The sequence below is a fragment of the Schistocerca cancellata genome, chromosome 6 (genome assembly GCF_023864275.1).
Source record: "Schistocerca cancellata isolate TAMUIC-IGC-003103 chromosome 6, iqSchCanc2.1, whole genome shotgun sequence".
Taxonomy (NCBI): domain Eukaryota; kingdom Metazoa; phylum Arthropoda; class Insecta; order Orthoptera; family Acrididae; genus Schistocerca; species Schistocerca cancellata.
Window position 1 is genome coordinate 652,717,920 of NC_064631.1, and position 14,471 is coordinate 652,732,390.

At 44.5% G+C, this 14,471-nt stretch overlaps 1 protein-coding gene across 1 annotated transcript in view; it reads left to right on the forward strand.

The window, feature by feature from the left end:
• Positions 1-14,471, forward strand: part of LOC126088464 (pikachurin-like) — a 1,041,406-nt gene that overhangs the window by 987,716 nt on the left and 39,219 nt on the right. The window contains exon 10 of the mRNA XM_049906606.1: positions 3,591-3,819. Coding sequence (XP_049762563.1) covers positions 3,591-3,819 — 229 coding nt within the window. The remainder of the gene's footprint in view (positions 1-3,590; positions 3,820-14,471) is intronic.

Genomic DNA, 14,471 nt, shown 5'->3' on the forward strand with positions numbered 1-14,471 from the left:
AATGTTCAAATGTGTGTGAAATCTCATGGGACTTAACTGCTAAGGTCATCAGTCCCTAAGCTTACACACTGTTAACCGAAATTATCCTAAGGACAAACACACACACCCATTCCTGAGGGAGGACTCGAACCTCCGCCGGGACCAGCCGCACAGTAGGACTGCAGCGCCTGAGACCGCTCGGCTAATCCCGCGCGGCGTCGTAGTATCCGACATGTACATTTTTAAAGTGCTAAGTATAGGTGCGTGTGTGGCAGCTAGGGTGTTGCCGAACCGGGGGTCTTAGGGGGAGCGTTTCCGTTCTATTCGCCCACATCATAACGCAGCACCCCCTCCCCACCCGCGGCACCCACCCTATGATGACGTCGCAGGAGGGCGGGAAACAGAAGCGCTGAAAACCACTTCACTGCCTCGGCTCACGTTCAGATTTCATCAAAAGGTTTTGAACGACCCCGAGCGGTTCTACCTTGTGGAGCAAAGCAAAAATTGCGGTCTCACTACACTCCAGAGTGAGGATGGAAAACCCAGGGGGCGACTACGGATTCGAAAGTTGACAAGAACCTCGTCCTGTTGCTCACTGTACTGAAACAGTCGTTTTCGAGAGCAAAATGTGTGTGAGCGGTGACGTTTTTCTTCGTATTTGACGATATCTTGCTGTCTGAACCGTCACAATGCTGGAGAGTGACGTCGCAGGGTTCCATGCCTTTGCACCATTACTGAAGAATTAGAATTATATATTAATACCTTCAGCTGCTGAGGGGCGTTGATATATATTAACAGGGACGGGTGAAAATGTGTGCCACGACCGGGACTCGGACCCGGGATCTCCTGCCTACATGGCAGACGCTCCATCGATCTGAGCCATCGAGGGCACAGAGGGTAGTGCGACCGCAGGGACTATCTCGCGCAAGCCTCCCGCGAGACCCACATTCTCACCTCATATGTCCACACACTGCATTCGTAGTATCCCTACCCAGCACACTCATTACTCGTGGAAGACATTGTTACCAAGTCCCGTAAGAGTTGGGGTAATATGTGTGCATCCGCACAGAAGAGGAAGGTCATGGTCGGTATTGCCAGAACTATATACTTATTAGGATATGGTGTCTGTTCTTTCAGAAATGTCCGAAAGAACAGACACCATATCCATATAAGTATATTACAGAGGAAGATTTGTAACACCCCACCCATTGCTCGTCCGCTTTTTGCGTATGTTCGCCCCTGACAAACAACTTACAGAGAAATTGGGAGTGGGACTGTACGCAAAAATGGATAACGCTAGATTTAAATGTGGCCCTGTCACCCCTAGTTAATCTGCGGTGGTAGCGTTGACGATGAATGACACCTGGTTTTACTTCCAAACATGAACGATCACGAACACATAGGGTGTTCAGTGACATCAAACACATACACAAAAATAAAATAAAGCAAAACGGTGAATTCAGGATCAACTTCTGAAAGTAAAGGCTCTGCTGAATCACAATACTTTTATTATAACCTTCAGATCAATGCTGAATAAAACACAATGAACAGTTTACAAATTATCGTCCTGACTGGCATTGGCAATGAACTGTGTTAAAATTGGTCTAAAACGCGATCTCTTATAACTTGGCTGACCGGCTCACATCGTCACAAAACGTAAAATACGAAGAACGACTACACCTCAAAGTATCGCGATATTCTGTGGAAACAGCAATTGCACGTGATCCAACTATTTAACGTTACTCCTAACACAGGCCGAAGCGGGAGCGATCTCACTGTAATGTTCCTGTTGCAGCGGCGGTCTCCGACGGCGACGGCGCGGCTGTGCGGTAGGCGTGTGGCGCCTCGGAAAGTACACTCCTACACTACTCGGACAACAGACCGCTGTCCATAAACTTCTCTATTTGCAACGATCTTCCTGGCAGCAATGAGCTGGCGCGGCTAACGTCCACTCAGAACGTAAGACCAAGATGGGACACGACTTGGCTAACCTCCTCTCAGTACGAGAGGCCAGAACGGAAGACCCTTACCGAGAGTCCAGCAAAATCGCTCTTCACCTTTGTTTTCTCCCCTCGACTTTTACCGAGCGAATCACATCACTGGAAGCTGTCAAATTACCAAGTTTTCCAGTGCTGACCAATGCTCGGCCACGGAACAGAACTCTTTTCCACCATGTAAATAAGTTACACACAACTGCAACCAGTCACTTTTTTCAATAATAATGCTTTGTTACATTAACCGGTTTTCGAACCCTTTCAGGTTCATCTTCAGATGATTTTGGGAGGATCCGGGAAGTAACATCATTACTGGTAGTAGCATAATGCTGGGTGCTGGTTTGCGACTGTATAGGCGGCTGTTTTCGTATCTGTCTGCCTCCATTTTGATGTCCAGAACACTTTCACACGAACTATATTAGTTCACACTTTAACAGTGACACTTTACTTTGGTTGTAAAGCGCATGCTGGATGCTGGTAAAGTGTCACTGTTAAAGTGCGAGCTAATATAGTTCGCGTGAAAGTGTTCTGGACATCAAAATGGAGGCAGACAGATACGAGAAAAGCCACCTATACCGTCGCAAACCAGCACCCAGCATTATGCTACTACCAGTAATGATGTAACTTCCCGGATCCTCCCGAAATCATCTGAATATGAACCTGAAAGGGTTCGAAAACCGGTTAATGTAATAAAGCATTATTGTTGAAAAAAGTGACTGGTTGCAGTTGTGTATAACTTATTTACATTAATATACAGTCACGGTTCTAAAATATCCGTAATGGATGAGCATAATCTTTTCCACCATTCTTTTATTCCTACAAAATTTCACAAGTAAACTCCGCCCTCCATGGCTGGGAAGAACCACAGCTGCGGGCAATAACACGTTTACTGGAAGTTTTCTCCCAAGAGACCACTCGAGATTTTCCCGGCAAGATTACCCGTCGTATCGAACACAGATTCCTGCATTGGAAGTTTGTTATTCGGAACTCCTGGCCTACCCCACTCGACTTACTCGAAGGCGTAAAATTAGTGGGACATAGGCGAGAGGACGCACAGGAAAGCCCGTCCAGCTATCTACTGCTCTGTTTTGGTAAACACTTGAACACCTGCAGCCGCACGTCCTTCAGAGGTTGGCGACCGCTGTGGCCTCTCCAAACGGATTACAGAAATTCCCCAGTTCACCATTCATACCGTTAGGCTGTGGCCTTCGGGGGCTAGGCGGGGAAGCAGCCGAGCTCTGTCTCGCGTACTGCCTTTCCACAAAATCTTATAATTGCAAAATCGCGGAATTCTCGCGTGCCAATGTGTTTCCACACAGATTTCCTACACCGTTTCCTACACCGTAATTTAGTGTATTACTCCAACAAAACCTAAAGTGTCACGTTAAATGGATTCATGAAGATGGAAGGCCGTTGCCACCTTACAGATTATTGGCAACTTAGAGCCAAATTTGAAACTTATACGTCCGAATGGGAGACAAGTACGGGGTCTGGAAAAAGTGGTCCGTTAGTTGTGTTGCGCAGTGGTGATGCGGCACCGCCAGCTATTTACTGGCTACGTAACGCGTCAAGTGTCGGGCTAACCATTACTGCAGCAGCGCACTGTGTGTCGGGCAGGAGCGGGGCGCCGCTGTCGCTGGGCCAGTGGCACGAGGCGGTGGTGTCGCGGACGGGCCGGCTGGCGGTGCTCCAGGTGGACGACCGGCCGCCCACGCAGGCCACGGCGCCCGGCGCCTTCACGCAGATGACGCTGCCGCAGAACCTCTACATCGGCGGCGTGCCCAACTTCGACATGGTCTCGCCCAAGGTCAAGGTGCGCACCTCGTTCGTCGGCTGCATCCAGAAGGTGAGCATTCCCCCACAAAGCTTGCTAGCGCTACGTGACACCGCATATGCCCTATTTTTGAGAAATTTTTGACACTATGATTGACCAGAATGCACATCATCTCACCCTTTACGTAATGGGCCAATGTTGTTGTTGTAGTCTTCAGTCCTGAGACTGGTCTGATGCAGCTCTCCATGCTACTCTATCCTGTGCAAACTTCTTCATCCCCCAGTACTTAGTGCAACCAACATCCTTCTGAATCTGCTTAGTGTATTCATCTCTGGGTCTCCCTCTACGATTTTTACCCTCCACGCTGCCCTCCAATGCTAAATTTGTGATCCTCTGATGCCTGAGAACATGTCCTACCAACCGGTCCCTTCTTCTTGTCAAGTTGTGCCACAAACTCCTCTTCTCCTCAATTCTGTTCAATTCCTCCTCATTAGTTGTGTGATCTACCCATCTAATCTTCAGTATTCTTCTGTAGCACCACATTTCGAAAGCTTCTATTCTCTTCTTGTCCAAACTATTTATCGTCCATGTTTCACTTCCATACATGGTTACACTCCATACAAACACTTTCACAAACGACTTCCTGACACTTAAATCTATACTTGATGTTAACAAATTTCTCTTCTTCAGAAACGCTTTCCCTTCCATTGCCAGTCTACATGTTGTATCCTCTCTACTTCCATCGTCATCAGTTATTTGGCTCCCCAAATAGCAAAACTCCTTTACTACTTTAAGTGTCTCATTTCCTAATCCAATTCCGTCAGCATAACCCGCCTTTATTCGACTACATTCCATTATCCTCGTTTTGCTTTTGTTGATGTTCATCTTATGTCCTCTTTTCAAGACACTGTCCATTCCGTTCAACTGCTCGTCCAAGTTCTTTGTTGTCTTTGACAGAATTACAATGCCATCGGTGATCCTCAAAGTTTTTATTTATTCCCCATGGATTTTAATACCTACTCCGAATTTTTCTATTGTTTCCTTTACTGCCTGCTCAATATACAGATTTAATAACATCGGGGGAGGCTACAACCCTGTCTCACTCCCTTTCCAACCACTGCTTCCCTTTCGTGCCCCTCGACTCTTATAAATGCCATCTTGTTTCTGTAAAAATTGTAAATAGCCTTTCGCTCCCTGTATTTTACCCCTGCCACCTTTAGAATTTGAAAGAGAGTATTCCAGTCAACATTGTCAAAATCTTTCTCTTAGTCTACAAATGCTAGAAACGTAGGTTTGCCTTTCCTTAATCTTTCTTCTAAGATAAGTCGTAAGGTCAGTAATGCCTCACGTGTTCCAACATTTCCATGGAATCCAAATTGATCATCCCCGAGGTCGGCTTCTACCAGTTTTTCCATTCGTCTGTAAAGAATTCACGTTAGTGTTTTGCAGCTGTGACTTATTAAACTGATAGTTCGGTAATTTTCACATCTGCCAACACCTGGGCCAATAGGACACTCAATAAAGTGAGCACTGAGTATGGCAGGCAGATCTGAAGAACGCCTGCGAGTCGAACCGGGTGATCCACATCTACATCTACATTTATACTCCGCAACCCACCCAACGGTGTGTGGCGGAGGGCACTTTACGTGCCACTGTCATTACCTCCCTTTCCTGTTCCAGTCCCGTATGGTTCGCGGGAAGAATGACTGCCGGAAAGCCTCCGTGCGCGCTCTAATCTCTCTAATTTTACATTCGTGATCTCCTCGGGAGGTATAAGTAGGGGGAAGCAATATATTCGATACCTCATCCAGAAACGCACCCTCTCGAAACATGGACAGCAAGCTACACCGCGATGCAGAGCGCATGCCTTGCAGAGTCTGCCACTTGAGTTTGCTAAATATCTCCGTAACGCTATCACGCTTACCAAATAACCCCGTGACGAAACGCGCCGCTCTTCTTTCTATCTTCTCTATCTGCTCTGTCAACCCGACCTGGTACGGATCCCACACCGATGAGCAATACTCAAGTATAGGTCGAACGAGTGTTTTGTAAGCCACCTCCTTTGTTGATGGACTGCATTTTCTAAGGACTCTCCCAATGAATCTCAACCTGGCACCCGCCTTACCAACAATTAATTTTATATGATCATTCCACTTCAAATCGTTCCGCACGCATACTCCCAGATATTTTACAGAAGTAACTGCTACCAGTGTTTGTTCCGCTATCATATAATCATACAATAAAGGATCCTTATTTCCATGTATTCGCAATACATTACATTTGTCTATGTTAAGGGCCAGTTGCCACTCCGTGCACCAAGTGCCTATCCGCTGCAGATGTTCCTGCATTTCGCTGCAATTTTCCAGTGCTGCAACTTCTCTGTATACTACAGCATCATCCGCGAAAAGCCGCATGGAACTTCCGACACTATCTACTAGGACATTTATATATATTGTGAAAAGCAATGGTCCCATAACACTCCCCTGTGGCACGCCAGAGGTTGCTTTAACGTCTGTAGACAATGGGGAAAAGTCGTTCCTTTCACCTGCCACTAGTCCCTGCTGTTCATCATTAGCAACAAATTTGTATCACTGATGCAGTCCTTTGTCGGCCTTCCTGCCTTGTTTCGTTGTGCACCGTTTCTGTTTACCGATTTTCTGTTTATTAGTAGTACTGTTGTTAGTAAGTTTTTTAATGAGGCAATGGTCACAAGAATTAAGAATTTCATCGTTATTATATCAGTATGCTGTAAATATGTTATGATTTAACGTATTTGTGTGTCTGGAACGTCAGTGGGTCAGAAAGACAATGTTGACTTAATGTTATTTGTGGAATTACTTTTAGAACTGTCTAGCAGTGGAAATGTCGAAAAGGGAGTTAGAGAACAAGTAGCAAAAGCAAACAAATTCATAGGTTACCCTCCACTGAGAGGCTGTTGCACGCAGCGACTGTTATTGACTTGTAAATTATAGATTTTAGGTATCAGTTGTCCTTTTTAAATTTTATTGGCAGATCTAGATTTCAGTTAGAAACTAGCCATTATCAGTGCACTATCATTTTTGATCAATGCATGTAATTCCTGTTGGTCGGGCTTCATTCACAGTTCAGTAAGTATTCAATGAACTGTGAATGAAGCCCGACCAACAGGCATTACATGCATTGATCAAAAATGATAGTGCATTGAGGATGGCTAGTTTCTAGCTGAAATCTAGATCTGCCAATAAAATTTGAAAAGGACGACTGATAGCTGAAATCTATTATTTACAAATTTATATGTGTTTCAACGATACTATTTGGAAGCGCAAAGGAAAAGATGCAAAGGAATGGGTGTAGAAAACAGTATTGTGAGCAATTACGACATACTCGTCTGAGACTTGATCGGAGACATCAGAAACAAGGAGACTTTCGGAAAACACAGTGAGAGGTTCAGACAGAAGCGAAAGCATTAGAAAATGATGTAAAGTTGACTCCCTTAATGAGTGGGTACTTATATGAGAAAGCATGAATGGGAGGAATACATACACAGGATGGATGAAAGGAAGATTTATAAGAATCAAAAGAAATACGTAAATCAAAAGTTGGTAGAAGAAATATTGGCGGAACAAAGAAAAGACAGAGCGATATCCTCAGGGTAGACTGAGAGGTACTGAAGTAAACAGACTGTATCCTAGGAAGAAAGGAAGAATAGTAAAACGAAGACCTTTAGAATGGAGTGCAATGTCGTGTTGGAGAGCGCGCCACAGTGCACACCGTAAGTCTTGCGGCGTTCGTGTCGCACCCGTTCTCCTCAGCAGCTGACAGGACACAATCGCGCTGAACCGAAGAACTGGGCGACAAGGCACTACAATCTACAAGAAAAGTTCCAATAAGCTAAACCAAAGTCTACGCGAAGTACAAATTACAAGATCGAGTCAATGTAACAACGGTACAACTTCTTTCATCAGATTTTAGCTCAGTAGATCGATCACTCTGGTGTCTGTTAAATTCGATTAAGCGCGATACCTGAACGAGTCCGCAAGGCCGGTTGTAGCGTAATATAAGTCAACGAGGTAGTCGCCTGGCGCATCGAGACTGGGCAGAAATTCTGGAAATTTCAAGATATTGCGTTTCCTATCCGATTTCTCTGTTAGTAACTTTCCTTACCGACCAGGAAATATAAAAACATGGGCCTCGCCAGCACGTAACGACAAGCTAAGGCCAGACCCCCACGACGATGTCGCTCTCCGGTGAGAAATCTATTGCCAGTAGTTGCTCTTCTACTGGCTCCCTTCAACATCAGTGGATTAACTTCCTTTCAGTGGGCCAGTAAGAAGAACGAAGATACAGAGATTACATAAATGTGAAGAGAGGTAGTATTTTGATACTCTCCTTTCCCCAAAGTTCATTTCTCATCTAGCACGATAAAGCTAGCTCGAGAAGGCCGTGGAGTGGCAAAGTGCTACCTGCAGTCCCGACATTATATTAAAAATAATTCGACACAGTTGTCGAGCAGTATCTCATAAGCCACCGATTTCTGTAGTCGATGCTAAGCGAAGCCTTGAGGCGGTGTGAAGAGAGGTGCCATTGGACAATGAATGACTGAAAACGAGTAGTTTGGAGTGATTAACCAGACTACAACCTGTGCCAATACGATGCATGGGATTGAGTTTGACGACAGCCTGGACAACGTTATTAGCTACCATGTGTAGTGCCAACAAAGAAGTATGGAGGAGGTGGTATTACGGAATGGGGTGTTTGTCATTGTCAGGGCGTGGACCCCTTACTGCGCTTAAGCAAACTATAAAATGCGGAAGAATACGAAAAGATTTTACAGCACTGCGTCCTATGCGGGGTACAGGAACAGCTGAGAGACGGTGATTCTATCAGAATGACAATGCACCATGTCAGAAAGCAGTACCTGTGAGAAAATGGTTTTTCAACAATAAAATGCCTGAAATGGACTGGCATGCCCAAAGTACCCAGCTGCACGCAAAGGAACAACTTCGTTTTGAGTCAGAAAGTCGATTTCGCTCCAGACCCCAGCGTCCAATATAAGTACCTTCTCTGTTTCGGCTCTTGAGAAAGAACGGATTGCCATTCCTTCACAGAAATTCAGACACATAACTGAAAGTGTCCCCACCACAGTGCAAGACCAAGGGTGGACACCCGCCACATTAATGTCCGCTAATAAGTTTTTGGATACTTTTGACCAGATAGTGTGCCTGTTCCACTCTAGTCTCCTCTCAAATCAATTTATTTGTCATCCTGGCAGTCCCAGTGCGCGTCTGTGCGTCTCTCCGTTGCTCAATGAGCGACCATCGTGATAAGCTGCAGTAAGTCAAAACTGATCACACAAACTGATTCCAAGCATGTCTTTTAAGAGACATCGGGAGCTAAGCTTTCAAAACCAAACTTATTTAACCGAAAGCATTCGATTCCATTTTCCTCTTCCATTTATTTACTATCTTACAAACCCCATCACTGTATTCAACCGCCCTAAATATGAAAATTTCATCCATTGGTTTTATGGACTTGTAAACAGAAGATGGGTGACTTCTTTCAATGCCACCTTTCGTCACCGTGACTGACACATATTTTTCTCCCAGCTTGCAGATAACTCTCCTAAGTTTCACATAAAATGGCACTTAATATGGATCATAAATTTAAGATTCACTGTTATTTGCTGTCTGGCATGTCTGCCGCTCAGCTTCGTCAGTGGCTCTCAGTTGGAGGAGGGAGGAAAAGGAAGGCAAATCCGGTTGGCAGTTTATAATGAATGAAAGACAATTTCATTTTTAATCGACTCATCTGGTTGCATTGTTGACATCAACACGAAAAGAAACGCAACACAGTGACAATCATTGACAATAACGTCGACAGAAATTTTCACTTCGTGTTTCCTTGTCCACATGTGAACTGCACTCTCTCCGTAGATATGTCAATAAAAGGTACTGTTCTTGCGAGCTCTCGGCTTGCGGAATGGGAGGAAATAATGAAGGTTGCTACGACGTCATTGGTAATTTGTACCATTTTATTTGTGATATATTATTTACTTTTTCGTACTAAAACTGAGAAACGCTACTGTTAGCTGAACAATGGAAACCCACATTCCTACGTAGAAGTTTACTTAAAACTTCTTCATATAAGTACTATGCCTTCAACATAATTAAAGCAGTTCTAAGCTACCTGACGAATAGGAGAGTCAACGTAACATTCGTCTTTTCACAAAACACATTTTACTCGTTATCCGTAGTCCGTCTGCACTAACCTGAGCAAATACGCCTTCCGGTTCGCTGATTAATGAAGTTCTCCTATCATCACACTCGTAAACATAGTTCGTTCACCTCTCCTCCTCACCACGTTTAAATCAGAGTCCAATTAGGTAACCAGTTTTGTAAAAGTGACAAATCTGACGCCCACAATTAAACAACTCTTGAACTATTCAGTTTGTCACTTTTCTCTTGCAAATCTTCACCGGAAAATTAATTCGGCTCCTTCTTCCGACTGCCAAACGGCTTATCTGCTTCCTTGACATACCAGCACCGTATTTGAATAACTTTCAAACTCACAACGTTTCAGTTTACTGCTCGCTGCCCAGTACCAACATGACACCGTTAATGTCTGTGACAATACACTCAATAAAGCTAAGAGATGTTCAGAAACAGCTTTGCTTCACTCCTTCTTGTTACTCTACTTTTTCTTGTCTATTCTATGCCCACGTCAGTCTAAATACTGCTTCAACGTACTTCTTCTTTCACCGTTGCGTGAAACATTCCACTTCTAATGTACTGTCATTGTGTCAAACCATTTTTCCTCTCTCACAACTGTTTTCTCTTTCATTTATGGAACATATTATGAATTACGACGAAACGGTCATAGTAGTTCCTTTCGTAAGCCAGAAAATTTAGTGCGATAACGTTACACATAACTACAACAAAAAGAATACATTTCTGAGTAAAATCTATTACATTCAGCTATTTACACTCTGTGATCAAAAGTAGCCAGACACCTGGCTAAAAATGACTTACAAGTTCGTGGTGCCCTCGATCGGTATTGCTGGAATTCAGTATGGTGTTGGCAGATCCTTAGCCTTGTTGGCGGCTTCCAGTTTCGCAGGCACATGTTCAATTAGGTGCTGGAAGGTTTCTCGGGAAATGAGAGCTCGTTATTCACGGAGTGCTGCACTAAGGAGAGGTATTGTTGTCGGTCGGCGAGGCCTGGCACGAAGTCGGCGTTCCAAAACATCCAAAAGGTGTTCTATAGGATTCAGGTCTGGACTCTGTGCAGGCCAGCGCATTACAGGGATGTTTGTCGTGTAACCACTCCGCCACAGGCCGTGCATTATGAACAGGTGCTCGATCGTGTTGAAAGATGCAATCGCCATCCCCGAATATCTCTTCAACAGTGGGTAACGAGGAGGTGTTTAAAACATCAATGTAGGCCTGGGCTGTGATAGTGCCACTCAAAACAACAACCACTCAAAACAACAAGTGCAAGCCCCCTCCATGAAAAACACTACCACACTATAACACCACCACCTCCGAATTTTACTGTTGGCACTACACACGTTGGCAGATGACGTTCACCAGGTATTCCCAATACCCACACCCTGCCATCGGATTGCCCGCCACGTTGTGTACCGTGATTCGTCACTCCACACAACATTTTCCCATTGTTCAATCGTCCAATGTTTACATTCCCTACACCAAGCGTGGCGCCGTTTGGCATTTACGGACGTGATGTGTGGCTTATGACCAGCCGCTCGACTATGAAATCATAGTTTTCTCACCTCCCGCCTAACTGTCGAAGTACTTGCAGTGGATCCTGATACAGTTTGGAATTCCCGGTCTAGATAGATGTTTGCCTATTTATTACACATTGCGACCCTCTTCAGCTGTCGGTGGTCTCTGCCAGTCCACAGAAGAGGTCGGCCAGTACGCTTTTGAGCTGCACGTGTCCCTTCACGTTTCCACTTCACTATCACATTAGAAACAGTGGATCTAGGGATGTTTAGGAGTGTGAAAATCTCGCGTACAGACGTACGACATAAGTGACACCCAATCACGTGACCACGTTCGAAGTCTGTGAGTTCCACGGAGAGTCCCATACTGGTCTCTCACGATGTCTAATTACGATTCAGGTCACTCTTATGGGGTGCTTGGCAGTAGGTGGCAGCACAATGCACATGATATGAAAAAGTATGTTTTTGGGCGCATCCGGATACTTTTGATCATATAGTGTATATTTTGTATTTGCAGTAATAAATTCAGTAATGAAATACGACAAAATTTAACACTTTCCAGGCGGAACCCTCAGGGGCATGACAATATAAGTTATTGCTTTACTCTGTTCGCAACAAATTTGCCGACAATATCCACGTACACTAGGGTCGTTCAGCAACTAAATGAACCCTTTTTTTTCCTCAGCCAGTTTCTGTTAGAAAAATGTGTAATTTGTTATGGCACATGGTGGAATAGTCCCGCTTCACCCCCCCACCCCCCGTAGCTTCAATAATTTCTGATATGTGGCGCCGCTATACGTATCCTTCAAAATGACGTCTGTAACATAGGTGCGTTCCAAGCAGAGAGATGTCACTGAGTTTCCTATGGCGCAAAACCAGAGCATCACAGATATTCACAGGAGCTGGGAGAATGTCTTCAGCGTCCTGGCAGTGAACAGCACCTTGAGGTGTTGGGCGCGGCGTCTGTCACCATGGCAACAAGGTCGCGTAAACGTGTCCAGTCTCTTGCGTGCCGGCCGGCTGCGCGGAGCTGCAACTCCTGCAATGCTGAAACGTGCGGACGCTCTCATTCGAGGTGATCGATGGATCACAGTCAAACACCTCGCTGCTCAACTGGACGTCTTTTTTGGGAGTGCTGGCAGTCTCCTCCACCAGTTGCGGTATTCAAAGCTGTGAGCCCCCTGAGTTCATCTCCACCCAACAGAAGACCATAAAGAGCAATATAGGACCGTCTGTGCGGAATTGCTTGCGTGTTGCGAGGCTGCCCGTGACATTTTTTGTCGAAAAGGGTTACAGGCAATTACACATGGGTTCATCACTTCAAACCGAAAGCAACGGCAATCCAAGGAGTAAAGCCATACCAGTCTCTTCCAAAGAAAAGGTTCAAAGCCACACACACTCCGGTGAAATCAAGGCGACGTCTGCTCGGACTCTGAAGGGGTTGTCCTCCTCTATGCTGTACCGATCAGCTCCGAAATGTGTTGTACTGCCGTCAGGAAATTGAAGAAACTATTTCAGCGTGTACGTCATCATAAAAATGCAAGCCAACTTCTACTTCTCCATGACGAAGCAAGATTTCGCAGACGTCTGCGGACCCGAGAGGAGTCCACAGAACTTGATTGGAGTATTTTTTCTCATGAACCCTACAACCCAGATCGCACACCTTCCGATTTCCGTCGGTTTGGCCCATTCCAGGATGCGCTCCACAAGAAACAATACGTGGATAGTGAGGAAGCTAATGAATGGAGCAAGATGTTGGCTCGGACGTCGAAGAGTGAAGTAATACCACGTGAGAGTACAGACACTCTAAGAGGTGGCATAAGGCCGTCGGACTGAGCGCACGTTATATAGGAAAATAGGGTTTTGTAGCCAAAGGAGTGGGGAATAATGTAGTATATTGGAATCCTGAATAAAACCAACCTGTTTTCAGAAAAAAATGTGTTGTTACCTGTTAACAGCCCCTCATTCTACTGAACGTACCCGCAAAATTATATCATTGCACAACAGATAATTAAGTATATATGGCGTCTATGGCTCTGGGCCAGTACCCGAGTGAGTTTGTCGCCGGTCTCGTTCTTTAAGTGTTAACGTTGACAGCAAAGATAACTTCCAAAACAGAGAATACTTCACGAATCGATCAGTGAAACCTGATTGGTAGGTTGTCAGAGAGCGCACAGGATAAGGTTAAGGTTGTGAATGTGGCCGTAAACAGTTACTGTGAGTTGCACAATCAAACACGCAACTTTATTTTTCTAAGTACCACCTATTTACACATTGGCTTAAAATATCACACTAAGCAATACGTCTGAAGGCCTAGTTGCTTTCTGTGCTGATGGCCAAAAACCACACAGCAAACACAAGAACGGCCGAAGACCTGGCTTAGAAATCAAAAGCAATTAAAAATAGAAGGCAAAATTAAAAAAAAATTAAAAAACATGCAGTGAAAACAGTTAACAGCTGAAGACCTACACTACATCTCTGAAGGACGACTATAATTAAGGCACATTTATAAACAATTTTTCTTAGCGAGAAAATTTCTTTTTAAACTTAAAACAGCATGGCCAAAACCTGATTAACTAATTGCACCGCTGAAAGTCACAAACAAATCTGAAACAACGGCTGAAGGTCTGAACAACAAGTCAGATAAATAATTTAGAATAACCTCCTTGCTTCTTATAAAAAATTTTCCTTTAGAGAATAGAGATGGCTGAAGACCTTATTAAGGTGTTCACGCAAATCCTCTGCTGAAGGCCACACATAACACATGGAACCACTAATGGCTTAGGGCCTGGATTACAAACAATTTCAGACACAGACAGAACAATTTCTAATAACAAAAAAAAAATTCTAAAACAATCAATGCTCAAAATTTTAATTTAACACGGCTGAAGGCTTTCATGTAAAATTTAAAGAAACTAAGTTAATACACGGCCAAAGGCCGCACACAATACTTCAACTACAATGAAAATCACAATTTAATACAAACAGAACAAGTGATGCTGAG